The 17,153-nt window shown below is 41.9% G+C and overlaps 2 protein-coding genes across 2 annotated transcripts in view; both read right to left on the bottom strand.

Moving 5' to 3' along the window:
* prkcea (protein kinase C, epsilon a) overlaps positions 1-4,603 on the bottom strand; it is a 32,174-nt gene extending 27,571 nt beyond the window's left edge. Inside the window, exon 1 of the mRNA XM_070927499.1 lies at positions 4,042-4,603. Coding sequence (XP_070783600.1) covers positions 4,042-4,386 — 345 coding nt within the window. The 5' untranslated portion in view covers positions 4,387-4,603. The remainder of the gene's footprint in view (positions 1-4,041) is intronic.
* A 5,319-nt stretch (positions 4,604-9,922) lies between these two features.
* On the bottom strand, positions 9,923-11,347 carry six3b (SIX homeobox 3b). Its single transcript, XM_070927098.1, has 2 exons — positions 10,653-11,347; positions 9,923-10,061 (listed from the first exon to the last, which is right to left on the bottom strand). Exons 1-2 carry the CDS (start codon positions 11,345-11,347, stop codon positions 9,923-9,925), a joined length of 834 nt encoding a protein of 277 aa, XP_070783199.1.
* Positions 11,348-17,153: the final 5,806 nt, after the last annotated feature.

The raw sequence follows: 17,153 nt of genomic DNA on the forward strand, positions 1-17,153 counted from the left end.
AAACTACATTGTGTGGCAGCAGGAATTGGATTAATATGATAGCTTACATAAAGGGCAAATATTGTTCTGTGTGCACCAACAAAATGTATGTTGTGTCAATGTTGATCTGGATCTTGGATAATTATAGTGGACATTTCGGGTCACAGCTTTTAACTACATTACATGACATGACGTGACATTACGGCTGTGATTTTGACCTTGAAACATTTATCTTCCAAATAAGTGGTGTAAATAACAGAATAAAACTTGTTTAAACCTGTCTGAAGCTTGAGTATGATGAACCCAGTAAACATTAGTACCTGCATACACAATCTCCACAATTATGCTGGTGAGTAAAATGGAATTTCCCTTAAAGAGTGGACATGCAGCACAAAGAAACCTTTTAAGTTTCTCTACCTTTGAAGGCTTTCAATTTAAATTATTCCAACTTCTCAAAGACCACCAAGGCACTGTTCTACTTTGTTTTCCTCTCTTCTTACCCCCCTCCCTCTCTCCATCTCCCCCAATTCTCACCTACCCATCTCTCTGTCTCTCTGATGTTTCTGTGGGTGAAAGGCTGTCCCCAAGGGGACAGGGCTGTCATTGTCACCATGGGGATGGGCTCCACAGAGCATCTCAATTACTGAGTGGGACAATTAATAAGCATCAAAGCCTGGTTAATATTTCACCGGCGGCACAGAGCAGCAACGTGGCCCACAGCGCTCGGATCCACAAGAGATGTATCATGGAGAGGTGGTTGAAGACAAAAGGGAACAGGAAGCAGAGAGGATGGGAATAACAGTGCTGAGACGAGAGGGATGATGAGATGAGTGAGGCAGCAGAAGGGCGGAGGAAGTGAGAAAGACAGAGCTGAGATGCACAAGCCTTAGTGTTCATCTGAACAGCAGGAAGTGTACCATTTGGTACAAGGTTATGGCATCATGTTGAGGAATGTTAGTTGTATTCTGATATTAATTTTGTTAGCATACTAACATTTGTTAATTAGCACTAAACACAAAGTTCAGCTGAGGCTGATGGGAATGTCACTAGTTTTGCAGGTAACTAGTCAGAAACAAAAGTATTGGGCAACATTTTGACCTAATGAGGGCCCTAGATGAAAAGAAATTTGTCCTGGGAGGGGGGTGCATGAATTTATGAAACAAATCCATCCAATAGCTGTTGAGATATTTCAGTCTGGACCAAAGTGGTGAACCAACCAACAGATGATCACTAGAGTCATGTCGCTAGCATGGCTAAAATGTATATTATTTATTATCAGCGTTCCTCAATTAGGACTGGAATTAGTATCCAACAGGTCGTTCTTTTTGAAAATGTCCACAATGACTGAAAAGAGTATACTTGGTCAATACATATATTACATGTTCATATTCATGCAACTTATTACAGTACTAGCAGTCTGTGAATTTTCTACATAGTGGTAGCATCCTGTGAGGGGGACACTGGGTGGTAAAAGGTTGAAAATGCCAGCAAACATTTTTATCTTTGAATGATGTATCTTATTTTGAAACATACGGTATGCTGTGGGAAACTAGCATATGATTCAACCTATTAAGAACTGTATTATACTTCCCACCGTTTCCCTCCCCACTGGAGACTAAAGAGTAAATGAAAGACGAGCATCAGGAGGAGGCAGATGAAAGAGGAGTGTACTGTACACAAGCGCGGCAGGAAGAGGAAGATGATGGGTAAATGAAGGGAGGACGAGGAGGGGGATAAGTGTGAGGAAGATGAGGGGAATCGCTGTTGGAGAGGGGAGGATGAAGGAGACACAGGAGGCAGAAGTGGTGAGTAATGGAGTGATGAAGGGAGGAGGACGAAGCAGAGGTGCGAGGGACTGTGTCGCTGTGAGGCAGATGTATTGACGAGCCGGCTGGCTGATCAATGAGATGTGGTCAATCAACAGAGTGATCCATATGCTCTGACCTTACTCTGCATGGCTGAGGGACGAGGTGTGTGTGTGTGTGTGTGTGTGTGTGTGTGTGTGTGTGTGTATATGTGTGCGTGTGTGTAAGTGTGCCCATTTATATGTCAGTGTGTACTGACATAGTATTGATTACATAACTATACATCAATTAAACCTCTCCAAACGAACCATACCATTTGGTTTTGCATGCTCTACATATCATACATTACATATACATTAACAGAGCTATCAATAACATTTTAACAGTATTCCAGTATGAAAATAAGATTCCTAAGACTTCAAACTTGAGAATGGTAATTCACCACAATGAACATTTTGTTGCCTCTCTTTTTTACATTACGTCATGGTCATATGTTAATCCAGCTGACAGCAGGGTCTGTATTAAAAACTCATTAAAGAGTCTTCAAAACAGTATTACCATGCTACAAAAATGCCATTTTGATATAATAAATAGTAATTATGCTGTAATAAGTGCAACTAAACATTCACTGTATTGGCTTACCATCATATTTCAAAGAAGTTTCAAGTCTCTGACAGCAGATTGGCTGCCTGAAAGGTAGAAAATCATTGTAATAGCTCACAATACACTTTAGAGAATGGGCAGCAGTAATGTAAGGTATATGTTATTTGTAGCTAAGGGGCTAAAAGCTAAAAGAAACATGCTGTTATTCAAATTGTGAGTCCTCAGCTCCCAGAATGCTTTTCCTGAGATCACCTTCATCAGCCTTTCATGTAATGTAAAGCGAAACGAGATAAAACAAAGCGTACACGCGGAACAAGATCACATGTTACAACTGTAGACAAAACTTTCAGACCCAAAACAAATAGCTCTTTATCCCATTTACGTACAGATCTACATGTGGCAGTCCAGCGCCACAGTCCCAACGCAAATGAGATTACATGACGAGAAACCGTAACAACTAAGTTACAGTATGTGTATCTGTCAACATACAGTGAGAAGACACTGAACCAGGTTGAAGTCTCACAACATCTATATCGCTGTGTTTGCTTTATAAATGTAACTCTACAAGGGGGAGAGACAAGGACACAACATATTTCTTCCAGTCCAAAGAGGCAGGAGGAATGTGAGGAATTGAGGAAGGACGACAACAGACTGGACCTGAGATGCTCGAATCAGATCTAATGCAAGTCCAAACAGCTCCCGTGTTCACAGATAAGAGGAGGGAACGCTGCAGAATTAAAGTACGGCAAAATCAAAAAGCTCTGCCGTAGCACCGAGATGCACGTACAGTTTGACGACAGACGTGTGCGATTTAATTCACAGTTAACTAACACACTGCCGCGCTGCCAAAGAAACTGAAAGAAGATGGTGATGGTGATAGCAGTTCTTCTAAATGCAACTCACACTTGAGGAGGGATGCTGCATCGTTATCAGCCCTGATACTGACCTCATTAGTATGATTGGCAGCCAGAAGTGACAATAAATACAGTTCCTTCATTTATTACTGTAATTGTAAAATGTACTGTTTCTGCACTCATTCAGAATAATATTGTCTTATTCATCCCTGTGAGTTCCACACGGTGAGGTAGCTGCTATACAGATTTTAAATTTGGGAAAAAGAGAGCAATGGTATCGGACTCAGTGTCAGTAGGTGCCCTGAGTTGAGGGATGAGAATCTGCACCGAACGAGAGAAAGTCGTTTCAGCAAAGCATTGAGCTCCCCAGAGGTGCTCTCAGGGGGTAAAGTATGTAAGTGTATGAATTTTGCGAAGCAGCAAATGAACAAATTAGTCTCTTTCCTGGTTGAATGAGTTAAAAAAGAACTTGGTTTTGGTTTGAACACTCAACAAAATGTTCGCATATTGTGGCTAGAAACACACTGTTCCACTGTCCACTGTGCATTTTCTGCCCGATGCATTCAAATAACCACAAGCACAGTATGCACCACATCAAATACGCTGTGCAAAGAATGCAACAGAGGGGTTGCAGACTGTATGTTTCTGAAACTGGGGGCCCTGCTTGTCTCAGGGTCTGTTATCAAATTTAACGCACATGTTGTCAGAAACCTGTGGCTTTTGGGACCTGAGGACTTCTGGCCCTACGCTCTGGGGGGTAATTGAGACGTACTGAAACAGTCACACATCAAAACACATACCCAGTCTTCATAGTGCCTGGTTCCGTTCTGCAGCAGGTCCTCCAACTGGATGGTGCAGTTGGCCACAAAGTCATCATATCCGATGGGCGCATCATGGAAAACAGAGAGCTCCAGGCTCCTTCCCTCACGGACCTCAGTGCAGAACTCCTGGTGCCAGGCGGGGCTGTTAGTCTTGGTCCTGGTAGCGGTCTGGCCAAGCCGGGTCTGGTCCAGATTCAGAGCCAGGTAGGGGTCCAGCAGGAAGGAGCCGCTCTTCCCCACAGCGTGACGCAGGGCCCATGGGGTGGGCTTCAGGTCCACTGCTTCACACACTCGCACCTTCAACAGGCCACTGAAGACAGGCATGGCTCCTGGGATGTGTGTGTGTATACAAGGATGAGGAAGATGTGTGTGTGTTTAGGATAGTCTGCGTATTCCTGCTCCTGTACACAGACTGTTTCCTTCCAATGAGCGGGGTCACTGCACAGTCCTGCTACATCCCATAATGCCGCTGGCTCCTTGGACTCTCAGTCTAATACAGCCATATCTGAACAGTGTCATCCACGCGCACACACACACACACACACACACACGCTAACAGTACAGCTGATGGATCCTTAATGTGCTGAAAAACGCAGCAACAACGCAGACTCACACCCTTCAGAGGTCGCTTGCTGAACACTCTCCCACCCGAGCGGCTGCCTTGTTTGTTTATGGTCGGTCCCGTGCGCCAGACAAGATTCCCGTTTCGGCGGAAACAGTCCGAGATATAAAACGGCAGTAAGGGGGAAGGCGGGTTAACAGGCTCCGGTTGGGTTAATGTGAAGCCCCGGAGCTTCCCCACGGTCCTTGTGTCTCTCCCGGGTCAGGGTGGGAGAGAGCGCGAGCAGCCGCGCCTAGCCATCCGGGATTGGTGCTCTGTTTCCAGCCCCTCGCTCGCTCTTCTCCGGGATAATCTCCTTGCTTCGACCTCACGGTACCGCGATATTTGCGCGTACTCTCGGAAAGCAAATGCTTTTGTGGTTCTCCAATGCAGTCTTTTTCGGGCTCACGAGTACCCCAAATACATCACGGTGCTCCGCTCCCGTTTGTTTTTTTTTTCTCCTTTCGGTCCTTGCGCGCGCCCCCCGTTTCCCGTACCCTCGCTCCTGAATCCGTGAGTGAGCGCGAGCTGCAGGAAATGCGCAAAACGCGTCACCCGCGCTGCCGGGCTCTTGCGCCGGATGAGAGAAAAGAGAGAGAGAGAGCGAGCGTGTGTGTGTGTGTGTGTGTGTGTGTGTGTGTGTGTGTGTGTGCGCGCGCGCGCGCGCATGCAATGGAAGAGGTGATTTTGAGCGCAAGAGACGAAGAGGGGGATGGAAATCACCCGCAGGCATGGAGTGTGTGTGTGTGTGCGTGTCATGGCTCAGACAGCCAATAGAGCCAGTCAATCAGTGAGTCCTTATGCATGGTCACATACAGCCTACACACACACACACACACACACACACACACACTTACACACAATTACAAAAGAAGAGAGTCTGCAGAGACAGAAATGTTATAACGACACTGTTACAAGTTGCTGTTATAGTATCTTGATATATTAGGTCTCCATAAGTACTGCAGTCACACCATCGGCATACCAGCATACATCATAAATACCTGTTTCAACTTAACATTTGAATACATGTCATCAATACACAGAATACACAAATGATTGTAATGTGTATGCTGCAGTAATGCTGATTATATTACAACAACAACTAGTAGTCAACTGCGTTTTTATTTAATCTGTATGCATGTGTATGTGTGTTTCTGTAGCCCGGGTTTGCATATATTTACATGTAACTGTTGGAGTTTTGTTGCTGTTGTGCTTTTGATAGCTCATGGAAACTGAAATAAGTAAACAAATCAACTCGTATTACCAATCTACAATTTCCCACAGTATCATCTTTAAAAAGCCCTCTTAAAACATACGTTTATTTTACATCTATCATGATTGTTCTTGCAATTTGTACTTTATTTAACTTGATTCTTTTGTATCTTTTAAGCTATTTTACTAGATTTTTATTTTTTTAATCTGTTCCAGTTCAATGTTTTTTTTTTCAAGGATTCAAGGAAACAACAAAAACAAAAAGTTTAATATAAAAAGGCAGTTATTTTTTTCCACAAAGAGATAAACAAACAAACTATGTTAACTTACTTTTCTGTGTAAGGTGTTATTTCCTTACAGGCTTTAATTTGTTCCCTTATATGAAGTGCTTTATAACGTGGTTTTTGAAACACTCTATGCTACACATAAATATTATTATTATTATTATTATTATTATTACAGTACACATGACATGTGACACATCCATGGCAGTCATCACACTCATCCCTGCGTTGTTTTGTTGCTTTGCTGGTTGATTGGTCACAATGACTGACAAGTGGGTCGCCATAGCAACTGTCACTCCCCATCATGGACGGTGATGGAGTGATCTCAGACGTTTCACTCACAAAGACACACAGAGGTATATGGAACTGTGTTAATGAAATTATAAAAACTACTCGGATTACATAATTACTGGGAAGCTCAACAGGTTTTGTGTACAATATCCAGATTTTTTGAGCATTTAAAATCTGTCTTTTTCTCCGGCTGTTACTTGAGAATGCAACATTTCTGGACTGCAGGTTTTTAAACAGGACATGCTCACACCTGGCTGTTATGGTCACGTCATTGTGGGTTAAACTCTCGTTGAGGAATCATGCATGCTCACTGTTAAAACTGAGAGCATGCGGCTTTTAAGAAAAGTAAATCTATCGGATTTGTTTTGTTTCACGTAATGAATTTGTTTTTAAGGAAACTGACTTGAATCGACAAAGCGAAGAAGAGATATAGTCCGCACTGAGCATCAAAATTCAGCCCCTACCTGTGCCTGGCCAGCTGCGCCACCTGCCGGCTCGCGGGAGGTATCGCCGGGACGATGACGCTTCCGGGGTGTGACGTCACGGTACGCTATGTTCAGGTGCTCCTCGTAGATTAATGGTTCGACGGTGTTCAAGTGGATTTCTGCAGTGGTGGAAGAAGTATTCACTTCTTCATTTTTTTACTTAAGTAAAAGTAGCAATACCTCACTGTGAAAATACACTACAAGTAAAAGTCATGCATTCAAAATCTTACTTAAGTATTACAAGTATTAGCAGCATGTATCAAAAGTAAAAGTACTCATTAGGCAGCAGAATGACCCCTGTAGGTGTGACATTATATTATTGGATTATCATCATGTATGCAACTGTGTAAGCATTTTATATTGCAGCTGGTCAAAATAAATCTTACCTTAACCACTGGCTGCTTTAACAATGAATCTATAATTAATATATAATGCGTCATATTATATAAATGGAGCATATATTTGTATGTAAAACCTTCATCTTCAAAGGAACTAAAGCTGTCAGACAAATGAAGGGCAGTGAAAAGGATACAGTTGTGGCATAAAATCAAAATACTCAAGTAAAGTACAAAAGTACAGTACTGCAAAGTAAATGAGTGAATGTTTCTACTTTACTGTGTTACAATATGAGTCAATGGAAACAATGGAAAGTAAAGAGGGTGTTTAATGTCGTTGTTAAAGCTATTAAATAATTATATCTGACCTGCTGTATCCGTTCAGCCGGATTTATCAAGTCTTTATTTTGACCACTGGATGGCGCCACTCTGCCTTCACACTGTGGTGTTTCCAGAGTTGAAGCCCTGCAGGTCAGCAGATGACAGACAGTTCAAGAGATTCATATGTCTCTTTATGTGGCACATAAAGGTAACTGGTAACAAGATTTGTGCACGTTGATACAGTTTTTAGACTTTTTTAGGATTTTCTTTTGTCAACAATGGAGGAGTTATATTGGAGGTGTGTGGATGTACTGTTTACAGTCATCATTTTTGCACAAACAAGATATGAACCTAAGATATGTATGTGACTACTGTGCACACGTCATGGAAACTATTGGAGAAAGTAGCCAAACCCAATAGACAGTGTTAGAAGAACTACTCAGATCATTTATTCAAGTAAAAGTACAAAAAGTATTACCATCAAAATATACGGTAGTACCGAAAGTAAAAGGACTCATTATGCAGAATGGCCTATTTCAGAATGTATATTATATTATTGTATTAATTATTATTAATGCATTTGTGTGTTCTTCACTTTATTGCTGCAGCTGGTAAAGGTGGGGCTAATTTTAATAACTTTATATACTTGTGAATTTACCCACGGGGATCAATAAAATCTTAACTTGTGAATAATAATACATAATAATATCTTTGTTGATTATATTTGATATAATTAATCTGAATCTGGAAAGTAACTAATAAATGAAGTTATTAAATAAGGAGTAAAAGTGCAAAGTAGCAGAAAATGGAAATACTCAAGTAAAACCTCAAAATTGTGCTTAAATACAGTATTGGAGTAAATGTACTGTCCACCACTGCCAATAGACGAGTTATGAAAAGTTAAACCTTTTTGCTGTTAATCCCAAAGACGCTGATTTATTTCATCACTGAACTCAGTGGAAAAAAACACGCGTTTAGAGCGAGTTGCTTCGATCACACTGAGGTTTTTAAAAAAACAACAACATTTGTTAAGTGAGTCAATACTGAAAAATAAATAAAAGTATAGCTGGATAATATTATAGATTAAGAAACATAATTTATCAAAACTCACAGCTCAGGTAAATCTTAACTAATACATTTATTAACTGTTTAACAGCCTTCTGTGAATCATTTGCACTTGTGTATTAACAGTTAATACATACTTTATAACACACTGTGAGTGGCTCGTTAAATAAGATTAAAGCTATATTATACTGTGTTATCAATAATTCATTTACTGTTTATACACCGGTTACTTATGTTTCATTGTAAACGTGTTGACAAATACATTAATAAACACTTTAAAATGCCCTTATATCTGTACATGTAGTGTGTTATAGAAAATTAATTAACCAATTAATTGAAGTGAATGGTACTGTCTGTATGCTGATGTTGGAAATTGTAGTCATTATAGTGCAGTGCAATTGGACAGATATTAGGTATGAAATCATTATAAGCTCACCATTGACCACACACACACACACACACACACACACACACACACACACACACCTTAATATTACATTGATGTTGTCATTAAAGAAGAGTGGGCACAAAAACAGTCATATATTAAATAGTTTTATTTATATAAAATACCAAAACATTTATTCGGCATCAAATTGAACATAAAGGGCGACGTACCACCACACAGACTGCACAGTGAACTCTGTGAACTTTAAATAAAGTAGAAGTGAAGGTAAAGAAACAACAGAAAGTTCATAAACATACAAACAGCCAGACAAACAGAGAGGCAGGCTTCAGTGCGTGTTGACTGTCTACAGCAGTGGACATCCAGGGGTCTAAAGAAACAACTAGTTTCATTTAAAAAATAAAAAATAAAGACATATTAGAGAAAATAAGAATGATTATCTCACTGACAGGTTTCGGTCTGTAAAGGTCGTCCCATGTGGGGGTCCCTGGTTTAAAGTCCAACAGGGGTCCACGGCTTGATGTCTGTTTAATGAGGTTGCTGGATCATCAGATGTGCACCACCACCATCCAGTGATGTAGTTAAAAAAATCAAAAATGTGGGTCTGATCTGCAGCTGGTGATCAGTTAAGCAGCATTCTCAGGAAACAGAAGAAAAAGATGAAATCTTCATGAAACCCGAGTTTACGTCATCTGTTTGGTGGGCTGGGGTAACATTTAGGATGAAGCTGTTTTATGCCCCAAACATTTATTGCAACCCAAACCCTGAGCAGCCTTTCGTCCGCATACATCATCCTCCTCTTTCCGGTAACGCACGACGGAGCATCACAGGCCCCTAAAGGTCCATTTCATAGATTAAAAGTCTCAGACATCCAAGTCAGAGTCACTGTCCGTCACTGAGAGAAGAGTTTCTCCATCTCCGCGCTCCCCGATTTCGTCTGGACTGCACTCTCCTCCGCTGAGCGACCGCGCGCCGCCTGGACACATCCGGTGGTGCTGCAACCTGAAAACGGAGAGGAAAAAGAAGAGACGTTAAAAGTGGGGAAGTCCGTCTAAAGTGTGGAAATAAAATACAACAAGTTAAAAGTGAAAACGAAACGTCTTATGGCATATTGTCTTGTTCTTCTTCTTGTTCAAAATCTTAGAAATAACATTGTCAAAGCATAACAACCAGTCACCTCCTGTGCGTGCGTGGTGAGCAATTTGCACCCATTCATGCACACTTTGCCTTCACCAACAGGAAGGTTGACCCACACACTGACCCTGAAGTAAATTATAGTGTGAGAGACAGAGGGGAAGAAAGACCGACCAGGTCAGACTGACAGGAGGAAAACAAAAACCTACAAGCTGAATGGCCGTGCGCTTTTACGCATGAATGGCCCTTTTACGCACAACCTTGGCTGCCTGTGGAGAAGAAATTACCTCAACTAGCGAGTGAAAGAGTGAGTGAGTGATCAATAAGGAGACTGATTCAGTTTCGGACATATTGAGTCGCCTTGATTTTAACAGTATTCTGATACTTTTCTAAGAAAATATAAATAATAGGCAACTCCCGGGAGCAACGGACAGCTTATTTCAAGTCCAAGTCACTGACCTGTTTTTGGCTGCTGCCGCCCGGTCTCTCTGTCTCCGGTTTTTGAACCAGTTCCCAACTTGAGTCGGTGTGAGTCCAGTTGCGTGCGCCAGCTCCCGCTTCTTCCCGGGGTTCGGGTACGGGTCCTGCAGGTACCACTCTCTCAGCAGCCCCCGTGTGCGCTCTTTGAAGCAGTGCGTCTTCTGCTCTCCGTCCCAGATGGTTCTCGGTAATGGGAACTTCTTCCTCACGCGGTACTTGTCAACCGGTCCGAGCGGCCGACCCCGGAGCTTCTCTGCCTCCCGGTAGTGAGCTTCCAGCCACATCGCCTGCAGTTTAACGTGCGAGGCGCGCGTAAAGCGGTGCGTCTCCAGGATGTGATAAAGCTCGCGGAAACTCCCCGTGTGGTAGGCCACCACGGCGCGAGCCCGCTGCACGGACTCGTGCTCAGAGATGGAGTCGCGGCCGTCTGCTGTCACCGGGAGTGACCAGAGGAAGCGGGCCAGCCGCTCGATGTCTCCAGTCTCCTCCAGAGTCTCGCAGACGCTGGCGATCTGCCCCGCAGAGAAACTCAATCCCGGGAGAGCCAGAGGAGGACAGGCGGAGGGAGGATCCTCCGGGGACCGGGAGCGGGCCAGAATAGGGGGCCCATCCACGAAGTGGGGCAGGAGGATACGGGAGGCTGAGAGAAAGTCGAGCGGCGACCTGAACACCATCTGGTTGACAGAGTGAAGCTAAAGAGGAGACGGAGTGTGTCTCGGAACCAGTCTGACAGAAATCTGCTGAAGTCTGACTCTTTAGCTCACCTGGGAGTCAGGGAGGGACCCTGAATCTGACTTCTGATTGGACACCCTGGACTTGATGCGGGGTTGTCATGGCACCACTGTCAATCAAACACAGAGGATTTATCTCCTTCCTTTTCAGCACAAGCTGGACACACAAGGTCCCTTCTGAACTGCCCCTCCACTGTGAACCATTTCATAAAACAGGAAAACGGAGAGATAAAAAAAACTTGACTCAAGGTCCACTTAATGGCTTCTTCCGGAGCTTTTTTTCCGGAACTGATTAACATTACTGGAATTCATAAAAACAAATCAGGCAGTAAACTCAAATCAAGATAAATACGGCATCATACATAAAAAAAAAGTTTCGATCAGTTTTCGGTTCAGTAAGTTTTGTGAGATCCAGATAGAAAAGGAATCATGATGAATCATAAAAAGGTAAAAAGTGGGTCGAAATAATTCTAAACGATATCCACGTGACTCTATGTCATCTGCTAATCAATAGTATTTCATTTTAACACTTGGTCTGTTTAACAAACGTCACCTACAATAGAAAATGAACTGTGAAACTTTATTGTTTTGGTGTAAATGACTTCATGTTTGTAAGTGTTTTATTGATGATAGCAAACATCTGCATTCAAACATCTTATGTGTTTTGTTATTATTGGTTTTATCTTATGTCATTATTGGATATTTTATTCCATTTTATTTTTGCATTATTTTCATTCCTGACATGTTTGAATCATGTAGAGCACCTTGTAACTTTGTTTTGAAAGATGCTGTACAAGTAAGGTTCATCATCATTATAATTATTATACAGGCCTACACTGCTTCCAGTTTTTAAAATAAAAAATCAGTTTCATGCCGTTTCCTTTCCTACGTCACCATGACCAACAAAACTGCAAAGTGATTTTGTGAAGACAAACTCAGATAGCACAAAGTAATGACTTTTGACTTATAAAAGCTAATAGAGAATAAATTATAATAAACAAATAACCAAAACAACAAGAAGACCTTAAGCAGAGAAAAACAGACCAGAGACTCTGTTGATGATGTGTCATATTTTAAAACAAGAGTAAAAACCTCTTGAAACAAAAGTGAACTGACATCACTGTCTGCTGTCAACTAAATCTCATAACCCTCTGGTCCTGCTGGTAAGCTGCTCGCATCAGTAATAGCAGTAATGTGGACGGTGTGATTGGAAATCTCACCCAGACCTGAAAGCGTATGTTTCTCTAAGTGGTCTCCCGCCACTCTAATCACTTTCTAATCACTTTTCTATTCTCTAATATCCATAAGTTCAGAGATAAGCTGTGCTCCAGCTCCATTCTGTTAGCTTGGATTAGCATCGGGCCTATACAGCCTGCTAACATTAGTCTAATAGAGCAGCATATTCAATCAGCATTAACACATTTTGGTTGCCCTGGGCCATATGCTTTGGAGTGTGGCACCCTTCATGCAGAGTTAGTTAGTGTGTGTGTTTGTGTGTGTGTGTGTGTGTGTGTGTGTGTGTGTGTGAGAAATACGAGTATAAAGTATATTTTGGGGCTCAACAAACAAAATAACTTCCACAAAACACACACTTTCCGACCTTTATTGTGCATCTCTTTCTATTTTGTCACACACGCTCACACAAATGTGAGCTCCAGTGCAGATGTGTTGGGCGTGAAAAAAAGGGGGTCACCCTTAAAAAGGGTTAATGCCAATTACCCCGACAGACAGATGTCCTTGCATGGTGGTGTGATGAGTTGTGTGCCAGTTTTTCACCCCAGACAATGCAGATTCATGGGTTCATGCTTGTCATGGTAATCTCTCCTTTCTTTATTAAAATCAAATCAAATAAGCTTTATAATAATAGCAATATATAAGGAAAAAAGGACTGATAAAGTACCAATGTACACATACATACACAGAGTTCATTTGCACAGCTAAACAGCATTCTTAAAATGAATAAACCAAAACCAGTTCGATAGAGTGCTCAAAAACCACAATTTAGGAAAATAAACAAGAAGAATAAGTTTTTGCAAATGAACTCTTGATATACACACACACACACACACACACACACACACACACACACATTCACACATTTCTTAAAATTAAATTGTAAAAAAGCATTTCAGTAAAAGTAAGTTTTGGCACTGAGTCTTAAGTTCGTCAGGTCATCCCACAGTCAAGGTGGCCAAACAACAACAACTCCATCCCCTTCAGTCTTAGAACCAGCAAACAGGCTCCACTCAGACATGAAGTGGCCATGAAGTGCTATAAAAGTTAATGAGTTGGATCTTAAAATCATGATAGAGAGTTTAAAAAAAAAAGGATCAAAATTGATGCAGCAGAAACAGAGATATCCTCCTTTTTATTTCACATTCTTCTTCCGTGTCAAAACCTGGTGCCTACATTACCCACAATGCCACTCGGCCGCAGACAGTTCTGTCTGAGATTCGGGTGTGTTATGCTAGTAGCGGCTAATGTAGCCTCGATGAAAGAGTACAATGAAAATATTTTGGGGGTGTGGAGTTAAAAAGAAGTGAGTTCACTAGACGTCCGTAGGCTGCTCCTCACCTCTACTTGAGGTACTAGCATAAAACACTGGAGTCTGTTGCGGGTAATGTAGGTGCCAGGTTTTGAGGAAGAATGCATGGAATAAAAAAGACTACATAACTGTCCATCGTGAGTCTGATCATGTTCCAGGAGTGGGATGCTTAATTGGTGGACTAAAAGAAACACCTTAGACCAACAGTACAGATACAGTTCCTACTGACATATCCACAAAGTTGAATAAAAGGTGATCTAAAAAGGTTTTTGCAGATGCATTTTGCCGCCAGTCAGTTAAGTTTCTGCTTCTCTTCTTCCCACAAACACACAATCACACAGAGTAGCTCATCCTGCTACTTGAGATGCTTGAGTCTACAGAGGATCTCAGCATGTTTCTCTTTGTGTGTGTTTTAGCTGAGGAAACAATGGACAAACACACAACACAATCTCTGAGCGACAGTCATGGCCAGGGCTCCTCCAAGTTGAAAAGACATTCTTCCAATTGAAGCAGGAAAGACACACCAAACATACCCGAGGTGTGTGTGTGTGTGTGTGTGTGTGTGTGTGTGTGTGTTGTGGTGATGAGGGTGTGATGAGTGTGTTGTAATGGTGACAATTAAGTTAATTCAGCTACATCTCCTTTCACCGACAGGACAATTAGCAGGGAGGAGGAGGGAGAGCATCTAAAAGGGTGGCAGCGAGGATACGAAGTGAATCGCCTCTGCGTCTCCTTATCCCCCGTAAACAAAAGCCCAGCTCCTAATTAACCTCTCCACTGACCTCCACAACTTAACACTGACCTCTTAAGCCCTGAAACTTTAACCTCCTTACCCCGTCTCATGGAAGAGGCCATACAGCCCCCCTAACTCCCCGCAAAGCCTCCTCCTCGTTAAGCCACTAATCACTTCCTGAGTCTTTGTTGTGCTTTTGTGCTCTTACGGGGTTCCAGGAGAGTTTGGTGCACAATGGTACCCAAAAAGACAGGAAGGAGGGGGTTAAATTGTCGCCCACTGAGAAGGATGAAAATTAAGATGTGGAGAGGGTGGGAGGACAGCGCTTTTTATACACACTAACATGATGCTAAAGTTTCAGTGTGTCGGTTAATCGAGTGTCAGATAGTTGGTTAATCAGTCAGGCGGTTGCCAGGAAAGTAATCAACAACATTAAGATCATCAATCTATCATTTAAAAGAATAATGCAACATTTTGGCAAGTAAGTTACGAATTGCTTATTTGCCCAGAGTTAGATGAGAAGATTGATACCAAACTCACGTCCGTACACCAGGAGACGGTTAGCCTAGCTTAGCACAAGGACTGGAAACGGGGGAAACAGCTAACCTGGCTAGCCTGGTTATTTCTTGTTTGTTTAAACTGTACAAAAAACAGTGTAAAAAGTGTAAACATGTGAAGTTGTGGTTTTACAGGAAGGAGCAGGCTAGCCGTTTCACCCTGCTTCCAGTCTTTATGCTAAGCCAAGCTAACCAAGTCTCCTGGCAGTAGCGTCATATTTAACGCACAGACAATGAGAGAGGGATCAATCTTCTCATCTAATTGTTGGCTGGAAGAAAGAAAGTGTATTTCCCAAAATGTTGAACTGTTCCTTTAAGTCATTAATGAAGAAAAACGTTACTTCCAGCCTCTAAAAATATGATTTGCTGCTTTTCTCTGTTTAATATGACTGAAGATTGACATGGATTAATTAATTAATCCAAAAAAAGAAGTCACTCCTCATCATCATGGTCCAAAGGAAGGTTGTGTGTGTGTGTGTGTGTGTGTGTGTGTGTGTTTGTGTGTGGTCACCATTTGACCACATGTTGACCTCCGTCACAGAAAGCCGAGGAGGACAGGTACTCAAGAAACTGTACCTGAGCAACTAATCCTGCACCCTGATTGGTTTGTAACACAATACCTCCAAGTTAATCCTGCTACTTTTTATTGGTGAGGCGTTAGTCCAGCTGTGTGCTTTCTTTTTCAGAAAGACTTCACTTGCACAAACATGAAAAAACATGTTAACACACACAGATGCTCACAAATAAGCAACATGACAGATGGGTGACGAGCAAACACCTTAATGATAAACAAATAAACAAAATAATCAGATAATTTGATTAATAATTCCTCTCATGTGCTGCACTGCTTTCTAGACTGCGTTAAGACTATACAGCTGGGCCAGATGTTTAGGCAATAATTACATCATTATCCTATGTTTTGTTAGTGTCATCTCACCACTCGCTCTGTTTTTAATTAATAGCTTTGAATGACATAAACACAGCAGCTGCCTGACAAACAAGCTCCCACAGCCAAAAATACAAACAGCTGGAGCCTGAACAAACGTCTGGCTGTCAGGTCTGCCATGGCATACAGATGTAGGGACACACACACACACACACTCACAGCTAATACATTAACACCCTCCTATTACACATATTCATGCAAACTCAGTGGGTTGAGAGAACAAAACACTGCATCAAAGAAAAGGAAATGAAGAGAATGAGTCAGATCAAATCTGAAATTTCCTTCATCTGAGATATTATTCTGGAAAGTTCTGGTGTGAGTTAAAAAGAGAGGAGTGGAGATTTTTCCATCTTCCCTTGATTGCGACCTGTTAAAATACATAGACGTAGAATATGGCTAGATTAGAAGTAGTATGGTGTAATAATACATATATAATAGATGTTACAAATACGAGAAACAACAGCAGGAGGGTTGTGAGGCGTTTGAAGAACATAGATAGCCATTTTTTTGACCGGATAAAATAGCTGTGTATGTATTTCTACTATGGAGAAGAAATGAAATGATTAGTTGGAAGGGAGGAATAAATGGAGGAGGATCCAGATTAAGGGAAAGCCTGTTGAGACAGATGAAAAAAAAAAAGGAAGTGGGACAAGGATGTAGGAATAAAAAACCAAGAGAGGATGAAGTGAAATGAAGTTGAGGTCAGAATGAGTGAAAAGAGGAGGAAGGCAAAGAGGGGAGGGTTAGGGATTGGAGGGGGAGGAGGCTAGCCCCTGTCCTGTCTGGTGTGGTTGGGGTAATCTGGTCTAATCTGCTGCATGTTAACCTATCTGAGCAGCAAGAGCCAGATTATCCCTCTAACAATGGCCACACGCTCATCTGCTAAATTACTCCACTCAAAATCATATGCTGAGACACACAAACATGCAGAGACATCCGCACACACCCACACAGATTTCAGGGAGCCC

Source organism: Enoplosus armatus, chromosome 20 (genome assembly GCF_043641665.1).
Source record: "Enoplosus armatus isolate fEnoArm2 chromosome 20, fEnoArm2.hap1, whole genome shotgun sequence".
NCBI classification, from domain to species: domain Eukaryota; kingdom Metazoa; phylum Chordata; class Actinopteri; order Centrarchiformes; family Enoplosidae; genus Enoplosus; species Enoplosus armatus.